Here is a 19,896-nt window from a genome sequence, read left to right as displayed (position 1 = left end):
CACGGCCGGGTCTGGGGGGTCCCACCAAGCCCTTGCCCAAATTCTCCATCTCTTTTCTGCTCTGTGCGGCTGAAATTAGGGGGTTTGCCTCTCCTGAACATGGGCTGTCCCAGCTGCCGAGCTGTGCCTCCAGGTACACCAGAAGTGTCCACAAAAACCACAGAAGTGCCACAGGATGTCTTCTGAAGGATGCCCACACGTTCCTGAGCAAGGGGCTGTCTTTAAAGGCTTAACCAGTTACCACTGGTGTTCTGCTTTAGGCACTGCGGGACTGGGAGGAAGCTCCTTCTGCTGGCAGATTTTGCAGTGCATGGACACGTGTAGGTGAGCACGTGTGTGGGGGGCAGCAGCGGCTGGAAGGAAAGCAAGCGAGCAAGCACCTGAGGAGAACCCACTTCTGCATAGGCCCCAAGGGAGCAGCAACGTTTGTGTAAGGCCTCCTCCAGCCACTGCTGCCATCACGATGGGTGACGGTTCTCCTGCAGTGGGTGGTGGGCACCAGTTTGTTTCAGGTCTAGTGTGTTTTGAAAATCATGGCCTTGAAACTCTGCTTTGGGTAGTGTCGTGTGTGCATTAATGCAGCTGTTAGAGGTGACTTTGAGTGATGGTGGAGGATGACGAGGTAAGAGTAACCAAAGCAAATATGCAGAAATGACTAGAGAGCGAGCTGTGTCAGTGCTTGTTTGCAGAAGTGAGGTCAGAGGCTGAGTGCGAATGGCGAGACAGAAGGAATAATATGAAAGAGCCAAATAAGGAAAAATCGCAATTCTTGTGAAAAGCTTCCCGACGGTGAGAGCTGGTCTTCTAATAGAGAACTCGGCCAAGAAATTGGGTTTTGGAGCAGAACGGATTAAGTGCATTTCACTAAAGGAATAAACAGACCTATAAGAACTCTGCCAAATAGGTGGGAATGCGGTGGTTTTGCCTCGCTACTTAAAAATAATGAAAGAATCAGACAAGACAATCTTGGTTGTCAAATGTCAATATGCCACTAGTGCATTTGCGAAGCTGGTTTCCTTGTTGTGAACTATATTAAGACACAGTGTAAGCAATTAAAAGGGAGCAGCCTGTTTGTAAAAGAGAGTTGAATCAGTCAGCGGAGGCAGGTTAAACTTGGCAAATGGAGTCAGCAAAAGGCAGTGAATTCAGGCTGGTTGTACTAGGAGGTCACCACGGCGCGAGGAGGCGCTGAGGGAAGCCCTGAGTCACCGCTGGGTACATCAGTGCGCGGAGGCTGTTGGGCACCTTAAAAGGTTCAGGAGGAGACCTGAATGTTAACTAGCCCGGGTCTGTTAGCTTTGGAAGGAGCAGAGTGCCAGCCTGATTTGGGCTGGGCTCCAGTCCCTAAGGCAGAAAGGTAACTGCAGCGTTGGGCTGGGGGTGAACTTGTTGGGCACCTTCATCTGCAGGTGCTGGTGTCAGTGGCCCACTCGCGGTCACAGATCAAGGCAATAAGCAGTGCTGAGCTGCAGCATGAGGACCATCCTTCCCTGAGATCAGCCTCGGGGCTGCTTTCGGGGGTCACAGGGATGTGCCAGCGTCCCATTTCTCCTGTGTGTTTGGCTATGGGCAGGGCTGGGAGGCCCTGGTGTGGAGGTTTCACACTGCTAGCAAAATTAATGCCACTGCTGTGCTCTCTCATTCCCGCTCCTCAAAGGAAGGTGGGGAAAAATATAGTGAAAATAGGCTCAAGGGTTGAGATAAGGACAGGGAGGATGGTTCATGGTCCCCTCCCATGTGATGCCGTCCTTCCCAAACTGCTCCCCAGTGGGCTTCCCCCAGGCTGCAGCTCTTCGAGAAGAACTCCCCTCCTTCACTGACCTCGCTGTCTGCAGAGCTGTTTCATCTATGTTTTCTCACTCCTCTCTCCCCACTGCTGTCATGCAGCAGCTTTTCCCTTTCTTCAAAACGCACTCACTGGCTCAGCTTGGCCAGCGGTGGGTCCTTCTGGAGCCGGCCGGCACTGACCATTCTCTGCCATGGGGCAGCGTCTGGGCTCTGCTCACCCCCGGCCACCCAAACCCAGCACACCCGGCCTCCAGACTGCTCTCCTCCCCTGCGGACGTGGTCGCGGCTGCCTCAGACGTGCGGGTGAGGAGCAAGGCAGAACTGCCTTCGGGTCTCACACGGCAAGTCTGCAGCCCTTGGGACCAAAACGCTGATGGGCACGGGGCTCCGGGGCGTCTGCTCCTCATCCTTTTCCAGCACAAACGCAGTTGTACTGGGCCAGGCCAATGGCCTGTTTAACCTTATTTTCTGTCTCAGGTGTAAAAGCAGATAAACACGCATGGGAGTCGCTGATAATTCCCAGCCTTTCTCCCATCTCTAGGTCTGGGGATTTCCTGAACCTGATGCCTGTAGATCCTGATAGCCTTTTTTTTTTTTTTTTTATTAGCATGTGTCCAAGCTGACTTCAGGGGCTTTTTGCATCCCCAGCAGCCTTTGGCTGTGGGTCCTGCTGGGCCCCTCTCCCTGCTCTGGCAGGGTGGCTCAGCGGCCCGGGAGGCTGTGCGGGCAGCCCCTGTCCCCCCTCCTCGGGCTCCCCATGATCTCATCCCCTCTCACTCCGCTACCTGTTGTGCCGCCTGCGTGCCCAGGCAGCCCCGCTCCTACGTGCCGACCTGCCTGGAGGGCGGTGGCAAAGCCCGTATGGAGGAGGGTGGACGGGGCAGAGCTGGGCAGCCGCCATCGAAGTCACGTTGTCCCAGCAGCCGTTTTCCCCGGGACGGTGCCGCCAGCAGGCCCTCGGGGTGCCGCGTCCCGTCGTCGGCAATGCCTTTGGCTGGCGGCAGGCGCATGTGCGCCCGGCTGCGCTGCTGGGCTGGGCTCCCCTGTTCACGGTGAGTCAGAGCAAGGCACCCGCGCTCTTCCTGCTGGGAGTGACTCAGGTGGAGGAGCTGATAAAAACCACCAGGGTGGAGGGGGAACACAAATAAGAATGGAGCTCAAGTGCAGCAGCCTGGAGCTGGGGCTTTGCGTGCCCAGCGCCTGCCACAGGGCTGTGGCGATGGCCAGGTGCTGGCTCGTGGTCCTGGCAGTGTCCCCGCTGCTTGCAGCCCTCAGCACCGAAGGAGGAGAAGGTGAGGCTTTCAGGGGGCTGGGGAGGTCCGCTCTGGGGCTGGAAAGCTGTCCTGCCGGCAGCTTTGCTGCCAGCCCTGGGAATGTGGAGCCCTTTGGGTCCAGCAGCGCTCTTCTGCTGGGCCACGCTCTCCCCTCCTGCTGCTGGGGATAAACCCACACCCCTAAGGTGCTTCTCCTCAGGCTTCCTCTGGAGCTAAATTCCCGTGAGCACCTAGACCAGTTTTTACCAGCGTCCCTTTTGAGTAACTTGTTTGGGTGTAATTACTGTATTGCTTTCTGAGGAAAGCTTGGCTGCCTGGGTGGGATTTGGGTGTGAGCACAAGGATTGCACAGGGAAGGGGTTTGTTTGCCTGCCGCCGCTGATAACCAGCGTGTTTGCTGAGCCCGAGGAAGAGCTGGAAGCGTCCAGGATCCAGCAGCAACACATGCGGAGTTTGTGTTTCGTGCGAGCTGGAGCCTTACGGGATGCGTGCAGTCCTAACGACCAGAATCAGCTCTTCACATGTTCTTCATAAACGCTGAGCAGCCTCAGTTGGTTTTGTTTGTTTCTCTGTAATACTGCTGCTTGGAAATAGGCTTGCAGGATTTGAAGCAGGTCCCTTGATATCAGATTTCATTTAAGCGCAGTAGAACATGATAGGGGAAAAAAGTGCTGAATGAGTGCGTTTTTAAAGGACAGACCTAATTTGGTTTGCTTGCTAATTGGGTAATTACTACAGCAGCCATAATTGTGTTCTAAAATACCGATGGAGATTTTTATTTTCTGCCTCTGCTCGCTGCCTTGGCTGCAGCACACACATCCCTGGGCGTTGGTTGGGGCTGGTTTAAGATTCTCCAGGGTGCGGGGATGAGCTGAGGTGCGGGGGGGGCTCACAGGTTTCCAACCCTTTGAGTGCGAAATGAGGGAGGAAAAAGGGGCTTCGGTTGCCTGAGCGGAGGTGGGCTGGGGTGTACGAGGAAGGTGAGAGGCTCACAGCTCTGAGCTGCTCTGGGTGGCAATGGCTGTTTGAAGATTTCAGCGAAGACTTGGAGGCTCCTGGCTGCGATTCTTGGCTTGGGGAGATCCAATGGAAGCTTACCAGGCTGCAGAGCACCTACGACAGCAAGCATGCAGACAAGCTGACGTCTCTAGCCTGGTGCTGGCTGCTGTGGTACATGCGTGCTTCTCAAAGTCGGCACCGCAGTGTCTGTAGCCAAGGCGCAGCGTGCTTATTCACTGCGTTGGAAAGAACTGTCTCCTTCTCCAAGCCTTTCCCATGGTGGGCTTTACATCAGCACAGCAACCAAACATTTTTCGTGTTTTATTCTGCCGGGTGGAAGCTTGGGGAGCGAGGTCCTACTGGATGTGTGCCCCAGACCTCCCTCATCCCGATGCGGCACCGAAGAAATCCGTGGGTAGGGCCTTGGGGCCCCCGGCTGCAGAGCGGCTCCTGTCCTTGGCTTCGAGCCCGCTCCATCTTGCTTCGCCTGTGGTAATGCTCAGCCTGCCGAAGGCCGCCAGGCTCCAAGAGAAGACCAGCAGCAGCGGTGAGGCCGTGGCACCAACCTGCAGTAGCACTGTGAACAGCTTCGTGTTAGCCAGCCCTGAATCCATGCCAAGGCTGGGAGTCAGCTCTCAACATGCTTCAGCCTTGGAGCAAGACCTGAGAACAGGCTTTCCTTCCCCGGGGAGCTGTGATTTGGCAAGCTGGTAAATCCTCTGGATTGTTAAATCCTCTGGATCGTGCAGGGCGAGGTGTGGGTGGGGTTAAATGCTTTAATATGGAGGGAAGGGGAGGGGACGGGCACCGAGCAGTCACAGCGTGCAGGCGAGTGCAAATACCTTGGGAAACAAAACCCCATGGTGCTTCTTTTGGAGATTTTTTTTTTTTAACCATTTCTGCCCTTTGGTCACTGGAGATGTCTACTGAGGCTCTGGGCGTTTCTTCCACACCGACCAAGACAGGACTTGGGCTCCTGCAGGTGTCCCCAGCAGGCGGGGCAGTGCTGGGTGCCAGGCTCCTGGTGGCAGGGCTGGACCAAGAGCCACACTTGCTGGAGCTAGGAAAGCTCTGTCCCTGTTTGCGCCAGGTTGTCATCGTTCCTCTCAGTATCAGGCTGGGCTGAACGTGCTCCTCAGGTACACGAGTGCTGATGGGCATCGAGGGCATCTGCCAGCACTGGCAGCGGGCCTGCAGGCTTGGCCTTGGCCCAGGAATGGCGGGGGCCCCGGGGCGGGGGGGACAGAGGTCTTCGGCGGCTGAGGGCACCAGGTGGAAGCCGGCTTGGGACAGACCTTTGTGGGCAGCGCCAGGGCAGCGTGGGGCGGCTCCTGAGCAGGCTCTGCACCCTTGAGGGTCCTGCTTCATCCCTCAGGTCACATCTTTCTGCTGCCTGTCTTGCCAGTTATTCTCCCAACCTCAGCTGCTCTAGCTGGTGGTGCTGCTGAACTGAGACACTCCTCTGCAGTAAGGCTGGGGGGTGGGGACGAGGCTGGGGGCCAGGCTGTGCTGCAGGGGCTTGGGGCGTGGGCCCTGCTGGAGGTGACCTGGGGGGCCCTGCTTTCCCCCGGAGCAAGCGGACAGATGGGAGGACAGCACTACCTTGGCCACAAGTCCCTTTTCAGCGAGGTTGCATTGCCTACAGCAGCTCTCGTCCCACCTGCCTCCCCCTTTCGGTGCCACCTTGAATGTGGTGCACCGATAAACGTGCAGCTGTCGAGCAAGCGTAAAACATTCCTTGATGCTGAGAGCATGTCTTTCCTCCCCTCCCATATTTGTCCTGGAAATAACTGGCAGCAAAGCATGCCTTGCGCTGGTGGCACAGCTCTCCCCTGTGGAGCATGGCCTGCAGTGGCCATGGCTGGTGACTCTCTGGGGAGGGACTGAGAGCATCGCCGAGCTCATTTTGGGAGATTTGTGTGGCCTGGACTTGTTCCTCGGGTCATGGGCGGGCTCCACAGCCAGTACCCTTCCCTCTAACCTCCTCTTTTCTTCTCCCCAGCCTGCGACTGCAACGGGATGTCCAGACAGTGCATCTTTGACTGGCACCTACTGATGGAGACGGGGAACGGGTACCGCTGCCTCGGCTGCCTGGGCAACACCGAGGGCCCCCGCTGTGAGCGCTGCAAGGAGGGATACTTCCGCCAGCGCGACGGGGACTGCTGCCTGCCCTGCCGCTGCCACCCCCAGGGTACTGGGCCACCACCGGGGCTGACAGGGCGGTGGGGTTAGGGAGGCCTGAAGAGTTTGCTTGTTGGATTTCTGCTGCGTTTTCCAACCCCGACTCCGTTGTGTGCATTCGCACCTGTGCAAGGCTTGGCTCAGTAGCCCTGGCAGAGCTTGTGGCTGGTAGGAGGAGAAAAAGAGGAGCAGAGAGGAAGAATGGCCCCCCAACAAGCCCCCAGACAGGCTGTGCGGCGGCAAGGTCTGCCCTGTGCCTCCTGCTCCCCTCTGTCCTCAATCTGGCAGGTGGCCAGGGCCAGCCAGGAGCTGCCCCACAGGGAACTGCTCCTGCCCTTGTCACTGGGGATGCCAACCAAGCCCCAGCAGGGGGAGCCCAGGCTTCTGCTGGCCTCGTGAGCCAGGCTCAAGGTTTCTGCATGTTGCAGCATTTGGCAGGCTCCATGAAGTCCCTTAATTGCATTGTAAAAGTGAAGGGCTAATTCCTGAGCTCACAGCATCACACCTGGGGACAGGACGTGCTGCAAAGGGCCACCATGCTGCGGGGTGGGTGGAAAGCTTCAGCCCCCCCCCCCCCCCCCCCCCAGTTTCTCTGCCTGCTTTTCACATTGCTGCAGTTTTAAGGAGAAATGATGCCCGGGGCACCCCCACAAACATGAAAAACGGGTGGCAAGCAGAGAGGGCAAAGGGGGGGCTCCCCATGCTTTGAGTTGCTTTGAGTGGAAAAATCCAGCTCAGCTCCTCCATCCAGGGTCCCTCAGCCCTCAGTGCAACAGCGACGGCCGCTGCAGCTGCAAACCCGGCGTGATGGGCGAGAAGTGCGACCGCTGCCAGCCGGGCTTCCACTCCTTCTCCGAGGCCGGGTGCCAGAGACACGGGCAGTAAGTGCTGGCGGCCAGCCACGCGTGGGGACAGCCACGGGGACCACCTCCGGGGCTCTCCTGCGCTGGCCGGGGCAGAGGTGCTTTGTTTCATGGGTGGGTTTGCCCATGGGCGACCCATCTCCATCCTTGGGGAGAGCAGGGATGGGCTTCCCGTCCTGTCTGCAGAGCTCACTGCCACGTGGTGGCACCAGAAGGAGACCTTAGCAGCTCTCTGAGGCAACGCTTTACCGTCCAGCTAATGCAGAACAGGCAGCAGCTGGGCGAGGCGATGTAGAACAAAACCAGCCCAAGCGCGGGTCTGCACAGTGTCACTGTCCCGTGTAGCGCCGGCCCTGCTGCAATCGCGTCTGTGCAAAAATTGCTGTTGGATGTAGGTGTTTATTAAGAGCAGGTCGTTAAGAGAAGGACCAGACCCTGTGAAGAGCAGGACCAGCCCCCTTCACATGTTAAGCACCTTTGGAAGTGTCAGCATCATCAGTGCTGCAGCCCCTTCCTACTCGTTGGGCCCCACCCTGGTCCATCTGGTGTAGGGGGGGGGTGGATTCTCTGATGTCTCGTATGACCAGTGCGCTGGGGCACCGAGCCCCCCGCTGATCTGGAGGTCACCGTGGTGTCCCTGCTGTCCCCGTTGCAGGAGCCTGCAGTGTGCCTGTGACCCAGCCGGCAGCACGGGGGAGTGCATCTCGGGCCGCTGCGTCTGCAAGGGCGGCACCACCGGTGAGCGCTGTGACAGGTGGGTGTCCAGGGGGCATCGGGCACTGTGCCCGGGCTCATCCCCATCCCCGCTCCCAGATGCTCACCAAGGTCCCCCCCGGGAGGGGAGATGCCTGCAGGCCTGTCCTTGCCTTGGGGCAACCCTGAAAGGCAGCAATGGGTGCACACGGCTGTCTTCAGAGGGTTGGTTGAGTTTGCTGTGTGCGGGTTTGTGTCCTACAGCAGGCTGAGCGAGGGAGGGAGAGGAGAAAAACCACGCGAGCATTGTAGCCTTTCTTTTCCAGGTGCAAACAAAACTTCTATAACTTGGATGCCAGAAACCCAGCAGGATGCTCGCCGTGTTTCTGCTACGGACACTCATCCTCGTGTGTCAGTGCAGAGAATTACAGCATCCACAGGATCACCTCCAGCTTCCAGCAAGGTGAGGCCATCCCTGCAGCTGGTGTGCAGGGGGGGTTGTTGCCACCCTCCTGCCCTTGAGTTACCAGAGGAGCCCTGGACAGGCGTTCCCAGCTGCTGTCGATGAGGTTGCTGGTGTGGGTACAAGCAGGGTGTGGAGGCAAGCAGGTCAAGACATAGGAAATCAGAGGTTTTTTTTTTGGAAAGATGCAGCTTGCAGAAGATGCTGGAGAGCTGGAAGCACCCTTCCCTGTCTCTGACTGGGGGGTGCTTCCTCCGTGCTTGCCCTCCAGGTGCAGAAGGCTGGACAGGGGTCCGTGAGAATGGGTCCCCAGCTGAGCTCCAGTGGTCTCCACGCCACCAGGACGTGTTCATAGCGGCAAGGACGTGGGAAGCGCTCTACTTTGTGGCACCTGGTATGCACGGAGCCCAGCTGATCGAGGCAGAAGGGGGTGACCCGCAGGGGTCGGCGGTGCTGGGGAAGGAGGTGGCATGGGCAGAGTGAAGGGACCGTCCTGGGGCAGGGAGGTGACACCCCCAGCGCTTCCCCAGCCTGGGAGGTGATGCTGGGGTCAGCCATTGCAGTGCTGCTTGGTCTGACCCTGCGGAGTGTGCCTTCAGGAGGAAAGCAAAACTTTAAGCCTGTAATTCCTTCCCTCTGGTCCTCTGCCCTGCTTCCATTTGCAGCCAAATTCCTTGGGAACCAGCAGCTGAGCTACGGCCAGGTGCTCTCCTTCGATTACCGTCTGGACCGAGGGGGACAGCAACCCTCCCCGCACGACGTGGTCCTGGAAGGAGCTGGCCTGCGAGTCACTGCCCCCTTCTTGCCTCCCGGGAAGATCCTGCCCTGTGGCGTCAGCCAGACGTACACCTTCAGGTGAAGGGGAATTCGGGATTCGGGCAGGGTGAGCCTGGTGGGCTCAGGGACCTAGCTCAGGTCCCTCAGAGGCGGCCAGGCTTAAGTGGTTTGGGTCGGTGCTCTGTGCATCTCTCCTCGTGGGCAAGGATGAGGGTGAGAGGGCGGTAGGAGATCTGTCCTGAGTCAGGATGGGGGCTTCGCTTGGTGCCGGTTGTGCGGGTGGAGGTTGTCCCCCGGTGCTTTGGGCACAGGAGGGAGACGGGAGAGAGCAGCTGGGACAGCTCACGGTCTTCAACATGGCTTCTACCTGGTCCCGTGCGCAGGTTGGATGAGCACCCCAGCAGCAAGTGGAGCCCCAGGCTGAATCACTTTGAATATCGCAGGCTGCTGGGGAACCTGACGGCCCTCCGGATCCGAGCCACCTTTGGGGAGTACAGTAAGTGGGGGGAGCCACAAGGGTACGGCACAAGGCTTAGCTCTCCTTGCTGCAGACGAGTCTCCAGCTGGAGACAGCCATGCTAAAAGGTGTTTAACAAAGAAAAACGTGTCATAACATGGGCCAGATGAAATCATGAAGGGCTTTAGCAGGATGCCAACAGCCATGGGGTGGGGGAAACAAGACCTTAGCTCTGGTCCACCTGCCCCCGCTCTTTGTGGTTGGCAGCACAGCCTGTGTGGAGATGGATGCAGAGATGCAGGGGCTTGCAGAGCAAGCCAGGATCTTGCAGGTGAGCTGCTGCATCTCCCGCCAGGCACCGGCTACATCGACAACATCACCCTGGTGTCAGCACAGCCTGCCGCCGGCATCCTCGCGCCCTGGGTGGAGCGGTGCCAGTGTCCCGACGGGTACCAGGGCCAGTTCTGTGAGAGCTGTGCTGCTGGCTACCGGAGAGATGCTCCCAGCATGGGGCCGTTCAGCATCTGCGTGCCCTGCAATTGCCAAGGGGGAGGAATTTGTGACCCGGACACTGGTAAGAGGAGTCGTGACCACGTTGTGTGTGCTGGGAGGGCGGGGGTGCAGGGTGGCTGCCCGTGTCCCAAAAATCAAGCTACGGGGGGATGTGGGAGGGAGAGCCCTGGCTTGGGGGTGGCTGGTGTTGGAGTACAGGAAACATCACAGATAAAACTCTCTAAAACCTAGAAAGAGCTGCTGCCTGAAATAAAAGAAAGGTACGCTGGGATCAACTTTGGCTTAGTTCTGGTTGTGGTCAGAAAAACGTCTCCTATTGCCTGGGTAGCATTACAATCTTTTCTCACTTTGTGTTCTGAAGGTAGGGGTGGTGTGAACAGACATCAGTGAGTGATGTGAAAATGCTTCACTACCCGTTTTGCCAAAGCAGCCTGCAGTGTTGCAATGTGAATTCAAAGTAACGAACGTGGATGAGGTTGAACATGGATGTGGTGTGGTGGGGCCTCAGCCAAATGCCCACAGCCCCCTTGCTGAGGGCACTGTATGCCCCCTCCTCAGTTCTGATGCAAAGGGAAAAGCTAGCGTTGAGTTGCTCATGCTCGGATTCGTGGAGGGTGTCCTGCCGGGGGGGGTGACAGCAAAAGGCTTGTCCCATACCCTGTCCTTCCTCCCTCAGGCGAATGCTACTCGGGAGATGAAAACGTGGGCAACAGCATCAGCTGCCCGTTTGGCTTCTACCGAGACCCCCGGCCCCCGCACGGCTGCAGGGCATGTCCCTGCAACAACGGCCAGGGCTGCTCGGCAGTGCTGGGCAGAGAAGAAGTCGTCTGTGACCACTGCCCTCCTGGAGCCGCCGGTAACGCCCTTGCTCTGGTCCGTTAGCCCATCCCCAGGAGTTTTCGTGTGCTTTACGTGGAGCTGTAGGTGTCCGTGGGCTGGGTGGGCAATCATGCCTTCTCGCCGAGGCTTCCCCACCCATGTACCCCACTGCTGCTCTCGCTGGTAACCCGGTGTTCAGGCAAAGCACCAGCACCCGTCGTGCCAAGGGCTGTGCAAATGTGCGTGCCCTGCCCTGGAGCTGCATGTGCTGTGCATACACAGAGCTGTTCCTGCAGTCACCTGGGAAAGTTATTGTACAAACAGATAAAGTGCATGGGGAAAAGGATCGATGGGGAGGGAGGGGAACAGTAGGACATGACTCGCCAAGGAAAATCATTGCACTCAGCTTTTGGGAGCTCTTTGGGCGCTCGGCATTTGGGAGGTGGCAGCCTTCAGGCACAGCGTCCCCATCCCCATGGGCTGAGGGAGGCTGGGGGCTTCCAGTTTGTGGCCAGGATCCTGAGCTTTTCTCGCCCTCCCTTTCTCAGGGTCCAACTGCGAGTACTGTGCTGACGGCTATTTTGGAGACCCCGCAGCCTCCCGGCCGTGCCAGCCCTGCCAGTGCAACGGCAACGTGGAGCCCAACGCCGTGGGGAACTGCAACCGCCAGACGGGCGAGTGCCTCAAGTGCATCTACAACACAGCCGGCTTCTACTGCGACCGCTGCAAGGACGGCTTCTTTGGGAACCCCCTGGCCCCCAACCCTGCCGACAAGTGCCGGGGTACGAGGACAGGGACGGGCAGGGGGCTGTGCTCGAGGACACAGCCTGGCTGCAGGAGGTTTCAGCAAACCAGAGCCCACGGCTGCAGGGGGCTGTGCGTGCGGCACCCAAAAACCACACAGCAGCACCCTGGGGCCAAGTAGAAGCGAACCTGCGGTGGGCACGGTCTGAGCACCGCGACTGGGGATGAGTAAGAAAGTCCATGCTGGCATGCAAGAAGGCTTAATGGACCCTGTACATTTGCACTTTGGCCTTGTGGCTTTTGGTGTTTGTTCTGTGCTCCAAGCCCTTGGCAGAGGTGACGAAGGGTGTTTGCTCGCAGTGCTTACCCGAGGCAAGCTGCGTTACCCAGAGCAGATCTCCCTCTGCAGCACGGGCAGGAGGTGCATGTTCCCCAGTGGTGGCAGGGCCCTGGGGACGGTGGGTGCTGCGAAAGCCAAGGCTTTGTCAGAGCACGGGGTGCCTTGTGGGGGTTGATGTGTGTCCTAGGGGCTTCCCTAGGATACTTCCCACCTGTGGACAAGTGGTGGGAAAGCGAGGTTGGAGGGAAGCAGGGGGAGGCAGTGGGTGGAAAGACGTGCCCAGAGCAAGGAGCAGGGAAGGTCCTCGTCCTTGGCCACTCTGACCTGTCTCCATGCTCCACAGCCTGCAACTGCAACTTGGTGGGGGCCGAGCCTCTGACATGCCGGAGTGATGGGAGCTGCATCTGCAAGCCTGGCTTTGAGGGCCCCGACTGTGAGCAGAGCGAGTGCCCAGCCTGCTATAGCCAGGTGAAAGCCCAGGTGAGTGTCCCTGTGTCCATCTGTCTGTCCCTCTGGGCAGCCCACTCCCTGCACAGAGCTGCGCGGATGCTCCAGCTCTGGAGAGCGTTTGAGCTGGTCGATCAGCATTTGGTCTTGGAGCAGAAAGGTGGGAGGGGAGACCATCCTTGTCTCCTGGCTTTCCTCCCCCAGAAGCACAGCCGGGCAGCAGATTTGCAGCCAGCCCCGAGGTGCAGAGCCCAGCCATTGTATCAGTCTGGCTGTTAGCAGGTGAAGCCCTAATGCTGTGGCCCCGCTGGCTCTTCATGGTGGCCCTTGTTATGGCTGTGATCAGCAAGGCAGCAGCTGAGCAGAAACGAGTGGCTTTGCACTGAAATGTATGCAAAGACACGGTTACCCTCAAGCATCTTGTCCTGGCTTTCCCATGAGAGGGAAAGGTGGTTCTGCAGGCTGCGCCTGAAGTTTGTGCTTGCATCTGACTCAACTGATGTAAAAAACAATGACCTAGAGCTGCTGGCCTGCTGTGCCCATAGCAAGCAGCGTTCACCTAAAAAACAACTCCTCGCTCCATATTTCTATGCTATGGGTCTCGCTCATGCCCTGGCCTCTCCTCCACGGGTTTGGTGGCCATGCACTGATGACCACCTGTGTTTTGCAGGTGGACCTGTACCTGCAGCAGCTGCAGGAGCTGGAGCTGCTTTTCTCAGCGGCGCAAGCTGGCGGCGGGGTCATGGATGAGGAGCTGGAGAGGAAGATGCAGCTGGCTGAGGAGACGTTGCAGGCCATCCTTGGAGAAGCTCTCAGCCTGCAAGGTACCACACAAAGGTTGCCATCAGACAGGGCTGGAGGAGTAGGCTGGGCGGGAGCGGCTTCTGGGGATGCCTCTATGGAGAGGACATTTGTCTCTTGAGAGAAATCGTTCAGGAGATGACAGTCTGGGGCAGCTGTGTGTACTTCCCTGAGCGTGTCCATGGCACGGGACCACCGAGAGTCCAAGGGAAGGGGCAACCTGTGTCATATCACAGTGTGGTTTTGCTGTCCCTGCCTTTTTGCACTTCATTTCAGCCACTGCCTCCCTCTTTCCCTCTTCCCAGCCTCCGACAGATCTCTGGAAAGCCGTGTAACCAGGATGAAGGGACAAGGGTCCAGTTGCCAGAGCCAGTTGGACGACACCAAGGCGACGGTGGAGAGGCTGAGGTCTCTCAGCAGGCAGTACGAGAGGCAGGTGCAGGACACCAGGCAGCTGCTGGAGAGAGCCAGGCTGGACCTGGACCGAAGTGGATCCACCCTGGGTCGAGTGGTAAGAGCACCTTTGTGTGACACGCTCTTAGTTCAGCCCAGCCACTGGGTTGAAAAAGTCCATGGAGAGAGAAAGAATTTGACGTGTTACAGTTATGATATTTGCTTTGTGAGCAGAGAATAAATTGTGGTGGATAGGACTGGCTCTTTCTGTAGGGCTGGGATCTGGAGAGCTGCAGGCAAGGGTCTCTGGGTGGCTCTGGAGGTTTAGCATGCCACAGCTGCTTTTATCCCTGCTGAATCGGATGCAAGGCCAGGGAAGAGCGATCACACCTCCCTCCCTCTCTCCTCAGACTATTGCAGTTTCACACTTCCCTGGAGGCTCAAACAAGTTCTTGATCCTGGCCCAAGAGGCTCTGAGGTTAGCCAACAGGTGAGTCCCTCCTCGCGGTGCTGGCAGGGGACCGAGAGCCTGCTGGGAACATGGGAGGGCCCAGTTTGGTGGCCTTGCCTAGCCCTGACGCTGCAGCTCCCATGGGCTCCGTACAAGTCCTGGAGCAGGGGAGACATGTCTACTGGGTTGCCTTTGGTGTCCCCTGTTTCCCATGAGAATGATGTTGGGCAGTGTGTTTTACAAGCACCTTCCTGGTCAGAGTTTGGCCCGTGGGCATCCAGCTGGAACAGGCAGCATCTACCTGTTCCTCTGGTGCTCCTCTGCCCTGGGGAGACGCAGGAGGAACAAGCGAAGCAGATGATCCCAGGGTGCAGGTCCCCTTCTCAAACAAATCACATTTCCTGGGAGAGCCTGATCCAGCACCTCTGGATAAAACCGCAAAGGACATAGATGGAAGAAACTTGGGTGGGAAGCTCTTCTCACAAGGCTCCTCCCGTGCTTTTCAGCCACATGCAAGCAGCCAACATCATCGAGCAAGCCACGAAGGCGGCGCAGGACGACTCGCAGCAGGCACTGGAGCTGGTGCGCATGGCTGTGAGTGGGGAGGCAGCGGCCTCTGGTTCCCTGCAAGGGCTGCTCCAGAAGTAAGTTGATGGCTGTGTCTCAGCGGAGGGAAAGGGGCTGCGGGATGGAGCAGAGGGGTGTCCAAGCCTCTGTGTCCCTCCCCCGGCCTCCTCAGCTATGTTTCAGAAACATGCAGCTGGAGGCAGGACGGCAGGACTTGACTTTAGTCCTTGGGTTTAGTCTTCCACGTTGTATCTGCGCAGGTATGAGGAGCTGAAGTCACTGGCTGGAGGCCTGGAGTCCAAGGCTGACAGGACAGCCTCTGAGGCAGACAAGGCTTATCAGAGCAGCCTGATGCTCCTCAGCTCCCTGTCCCGCCTGACGAAGACCAATTTTGGGTCCTTTGAGGTGAGGGCTTTGATCCTGTGGGGCCAAGCCATCCCCTTTCATCCTGCCCCTCCATCAGCTCATCCTGTTCCAGGACCCCATCCCAGCTGGGCCCTGGTTGTCCCACTCCTCACCCTTTTGCCCCTGCAGCTGGCTGTGGTACGAGCATCCATCGCTGCTTGCCACAGTTCCCCGTGAACAACAGGGTGACATTGAGCCCCCCCCAAGGCAGTGATCCCATCTTTGTGTTTCAGGGGGAGGCAACCCAGTTGAAGAAGGATGCAAATGCTCTCCTGAGCATGGTGGACGTGTACATGGCACAGTACAGGCAGCTGCAGAGCCGCACCGGCCTCTGGGAAGAAGAAATCAAGCAGCTGCTGCAGAGAGGAGAAGGCGAGAGAGCAGTAAGTCACTGACCGAGTCACCTCGAGCTTGAGCTGCAGGTGGCGTGTCCCTTGCATTGCAGAGACTATGCACTGTCCTCCCCTGTGCCCCAAAGGGGCTGGATGTCACCCTGCCATGCTGCAGGATGGCACATTTCCCCAGACACAGCCTGTTGGGGTTGGTCCCACCTTCTTCTGGTTCTGCCAGAGCTGGAGTGAGATGCCACCATGCGCTCAGAGCTGCTGCTGCAGGCTCTCCCTAGCACACCTCCTCCACGTGAGGCAGGTTAGGGACCTGCTCCAGGACAGACTGGAGCTAAGGTGGCTCACGGTGGCTTGAGCCGGTTGAGAAGCGCTCACGCAAGCCTCTGCTGATAGATCAGGCTGTGGTAACCTGGGTTCAGGGGAAACAGAAGGCATTTGGGAATGGGCTTGCAGTCTTCTCTCTCAGCACAGCTCCTTGCAGGCTGCTGCTGTGGTTCTTGTGACTGCCCTGGGACCACCTGATGCTCCTGTGCTGCGTCCTTCATCTCATTGTGTCCCCTCGGTCTGTCACAGATGCTGACCCAGCTGCTGTCCCGAGCCAACCTCGCCAGGAGCACAGCCCTGCAAGCCATGAGTGCCGGCAACGCCACCTTTTATGAAGTGGAGCAGATCCTGAAGAGCCTGCGGGGTAACCTTGTGCTCCTGACCTCTTCCTTGCCCCCAAATTCCGTGTTACAGCTGAACATGCTAAGTGGGCTGCAGGTGGCCTCTGCCAGAAATGTCCTCAGAGCCGGGGTGGTGGCACCACGTGCTGCTCCGCACCGTGTCTGTGGTGGGGACATGCTGCCCAGGGCCTGGTGATGGTCCCAGTGCCCCCAGGAGGCCAGCAGCTCTCGTGAGAAGGAGCAAACACCTGTAGGAGATCCTCTCTGGCAATTGCTCCTCTCCTCCTTTCTTACTTGTGCTGTCACCATTGTGGCCAGACTTTCTGGAAGATGAGAGAAGTCTAAACCAGGCCAAGCCAGGAGGAAAACCCTTCCTTTTCTCCCCCTCTTGAGTTCTCACGCAGGTAATGCCACTTCATGCTGGTGTGCATTTCTTTTAGAGTTTAACCTGCAAGCAGATGACAAGAGAAGGGAAGCTGAAGATGCTATGAGGAGGCTTCCAATTATCAGCAGCATGGTAGCAAGTGCCAGGGAGAAAACAGACCGAGCCGAAACCATCCTAGGCAATGCTGCTTCCGAATCCAAAGCAGCCAGCAGCATAGCAGGAGAAGCAAAGGAAATCACCATGGGGATCCAGCAGGTGAGGACAAGCCCTGGTGCTATTGCTGGCAAAAAGAGGTTTGGACGGACAAACCATGGAGGAGGAGATGGTTGGTGACCCCTGTGGTCTTTGTGGTGGATGTGATGCATTGGCTTTTTTGTTGACTTTTGTCAGTGGATCGTGCAGAGATACCTGAGGTAGCTGGAAAAGAGTGGGTGCATGGGGATCTCTGTAGTATCTTTCTGTAGCCACCTCTTGGTGACCTAGGGGATTTTTCACACTGAGCCCTTACCTGTCACTGCTACGGCCAGAGTTGCTGACAGGCTCATGAGATCCCAGGCTTGGTGCTGGTGGGTCTGACACCCAAACTGCGCATCGTGATTTCCCAGGGACTCAACAGCATGTGCCGGATGGGCTGAGCCCTGATCGTACAAACAACTCTCTGCACCAGCTGGTGAGAGCACATGAAGGACGCAGGAGAACCTGTGATAACTTGGGTCCCAGGGTCCCTGGAAGGACCCAGTTCCCACCAGTTCCACGCCCGGGTGCATCCAGAGTGATTCCAGCCATTCTCTGCCCCCGAGCAAAATGCCTTTCCCTTCTGTAGGAGCTCACACGGCTGAAGTTGGAGGCCAACAAAACGGCTGACGGTGTCCTCGCCCTGGAGAAGGCAGTAGCAGCCCTGCAGCACGAGGCCAAAGAAGTGGATGGAGAATTCAAGGGCAAGATCTCAGAGGTTGAGGCGGATACCGCTGTGATACGGGAGGTGGGTCCCTGGCTCCCACACCTTGTCCCCTTCCCTGCTGACATTTGGGCAAGGCTTTGCTTTACAGCTTCCACCTTGCATTCTTCAGACAGCTCAGGAAGCTCAAAGTGTCCATTACGAGGCTGACCAGGCAGAGGTGGCCGTGCAGGAGACACTAAGTGCCCTGGAGGAGCTGCTGCATCTGATGAGTAGGTTTTGCAATGTTGCTGTAGCCATGTAGCTCAAATCAGGCCACCACTGGGCTCTGCGTGGGGGTGCCGAGTGTTTTGTGGGAACTTGCCTCAGATGACACCTGTAAATTGGCTGGAGAGCAGGGTAAAGATGAAGTATCTAGGAGGAGCTAGTCCTCAGCCTCCACCTGTGGTTACTTATTCCTTGTTTCCCTCCCGTGCAACAGACCAGCCTGGTGCTGTGGATGAAGAAGGCCTGAAGCAGCTTGAGCTGAATTTTGGTAAAGCCAAAACCAAAACCAACCGGCTGAGGAAACAGATGTCAGAGCTGGAGCAAAGAGCCACGCTGCAGAAGGTCCGGGTACAGAAACTGGACATGAGCATTGATGAGATCCTAGCAGATATTAAGAACCTGGAGGACATCCAGAGAAGTCTTCCTCCTGGCTGCTACAACACAAAAGCCATTGAATTACCTTGAGCCAGCTCCAGGAAGGCTGCAGCCTGAGTCAGGCTGAAGGTGGGAGAGCCCGGCCCAGCTGCTCTCCCCAGTCCTGGCAGGATCAGCTGCATTGGACTTGTGTCAAACTAAACTTTACATTTGAGTTTAGCATAGCAGCTGAAGTTCACGTTGTCACGCTGGCCTGGGAGAGTCCCTGATTTTCAAAATGATCCGTCCCTCAATTTCAGGAGGAAGGAGACACCTGCTTGCATGAAGGTGCTGCTGACTGAGGAGCCCATTCCTTCGGTTCTCCGAGGTGCAGGGGGGGTTGCTTGATGCCAACCTGGGGAGTTTGCACAGTCACGTTCTGAGCCTGAAGCTCAGGGCTGAGAGGTTCTCCAACCCCTCTGGATCCCCTCTCCTGGTCTGGTACACACAGAAGGACTGAAGTCCCTTTCCTTGCTTTTCACACTGCCGCCACCTCCTTGTGCTCTCTGTGGGGCTTTCCTCACCTTCTGGAGCTCAGCAGGCAGGGACTGAGCAGCGTGAAGTGGAAGCTGGAATGAGTTTTGAGCCACGGCACTGGTGATGCTTCTCATGGCTCTCTTCTCCCAGCTTGCCTGGTCCTGGCCTTGCTGGAAATGGTTCTGGTGTGCTTTTTTGTTGTGGCTTAGAGATTCAGCATCAGATGCTGCTGACGACCCCTTTTCTAAAGCTGCAGGTCTTCCACCATGCATTGCAGGCAGGTGGAAGAGAGAGGAAAGAAAATGATGCCAGTTGGCTTGGAGCTCGGGGTGATGTGCTAGGTGGAGGAAGAAGGGGATCCTGTACTAGCAGGTCGGTGGAGGAGGGGACTGCTGGGGCTTCTCAAGTGGAAAGTCTTTCCTCTGCTCCACCTGTCCCCTTCAGCAAAGAGGAAAGGACACCCTTTCTTTTTGGGTCCCAAAGCCCTTGAGGAATGGGTTTTTGTCAAAGCTCCTTCTGGGCAAACATGGGTCTCCCTAGCAGCCCATCACACACACATGCACACAAGCACAACTTTCCCTTCTGAGACCGGTCAGTTTGGTACCAGGCAGCTCCCTGGATGAGCCCAGGAAAAGCAAAGTTGTTTCCCCTCTGCACAGGCACTTAGGACCTGAGGCACTTGTCCCAGGAACAGGAGCTTTCTCTGGGGGAACCACAGCCAAAAACACTGGCATCTGAGAACCCAGTCCCATCCTTGCTGCAGTGCCAGCGCTTTAATTTGATCTGTTTTAGAGTATTGAAAATGGCTTCAATGTTTCTCCACCTCTGGTTTGGTGCTGCCCGATCCCTCCCCTTCCTCAAGTGTGGTGCGGGATGTTTCGCAAAGGGCGCTAGACCTGAGTAATTGTGCACGGGTTGTTTCTGCCATAAGTTTTTTCTGAGCAGAGCGTGGAGGAACAGAAGCCTACAATCCTCCCTTCAGCCACCTGCAGCTTTCCTGCGGGCCCACCTCCCTTCTGACACCATTTCCAGCTTCCTTTAGAGGCCATTTGGGGGAGCTCTCAGGTGCTGGTCAGCCCCGCTGAAGCCCCTGAGCCGCATGGTGGTGAAAGAGGAGGCTCTGGACAGAGGAGGACATTCTGGGGGACTCACCCACCCCGTTATCTCTGATTCTCTGGTAAAGCAGTGCCTGTGCTTTTGCTTGATAAAGGTATACTGAGTAATTGTCTGTGTTGTATTTGTATTTAAGCAATATTCTTGCCTTTGGCATGTTTTCCTTCTCCCGTTGTACAGCATAGGACAGGTATTACGGAGCTGACTTCATTTTTCTGTGAGTTGGGTTTTTGAAAGGGAGGAGGCCAATAAATAATGAATACTTTTGGCTGGCTGTTGCCTACTGGTTTCTCTTCTCCAGTGCCATGCTTTGGTGAGGATGGCCATGACTTCTCCCAGCAGCTTGCACTCCTCG

At 57.3% G+C, this 19,896-nt stretch overlaps 1 protein-coding gene across 2 annotated transcripts; it reads left to right on the top strand.

Moving 5' to 3' along the window:
* Positions 1-1,604: 1,604 nt before the first annotated feature.
* Positions 1,605-19,814, top strand: LAMC2 (laminin subunit gamma 2). Of its 2 annotated transcripts, none has more exons than XM_080602370.1 (23): positions 1,605-2,840; positions 6,064-6,252; positions 6,994-7,123; positions 7,761-7,859; positions 8,125-8,261; positions 8,533-8,655; positions 8,927-9,116; positions 9,422-9,534; positions 9,851-10,069; positions 10,685-10,864; positions 11,376-11,609; positions 12,255-12,391; positions 13,029-13,182; positions 13,465-13,670; positions 13,963-14,042; positions 14,510-14,647; positions 14,831-14,975; positions 15,209-15,358; positions 15,896-16,010; positions 16,428-16,627; positions 17,196-17,354; positions 17,443-17,542; positions 17,752-19,814. In XM_080602370.1, the coding sequence occupies exons 1-23, from the start codon at positions 2,546-2,548 to the stop codon at positions 18,000-18,002; spliced, it is 3,744 nt and encodes a 1,247-aa protein (XP_080458496.1). In that variant the 5' UTR covers positions 1,605-2,545; the 3' UTR covers positions 18,003-19,814. The 2 variants fall into 2 exon arrangements, with proteins under 2 accessions (XP_080458496.1, XP_080458497.1); XM_080602371.1 differs by lacking the exon at positions 1,605-2,840 and adding an exon at positions 2,851-3,080.
* The last annotated feature ends 82 nt before the right edge of the window (positions 19,815-19,896 follow it).

This window comes from Anser brachyrhynchus (genome assembly GCF_964034855.1).
Source record: "Anser brachyrhynchus genome assembly, chromosome: 8".
Taxonomy (NCBI): Eukaryota; Metazoa; Chordata; class Aves; order Anseriformes; family Anatidae; genus Anser; species Anser brachyrhynchus.
Note: the sequence above shows the minus strand (reverse complement) of the source record. Positions and strands in the feature narration are given on the sequence as shown.

Excerpts from the sequence above, each read along its gene's own strand:
- LAMC2 (XM_080602370.1), top strand. The coding sequence starts at position 2,546 with ATGATCTCATCCCCTCTCACTCCGCTACCTGTTGTGCCGCCTGCGTGC. Across the intron at positions 14,648-14,830 it reads CTGCAAGGGCTGCTCCAGAA|GTATGAGGAGCTGAAGTCAC; the intron begins GTAAGTTGATGG and ends GTATCTGCGCAG. Across the intron at positions 16,628-17,195 it reads TCACCATGGGGATCCAGCAG|GAGCTCACACGGCTGAAGTT; the intron begins GTGAGGACAAGC and ends TCCCTTCTGTAG.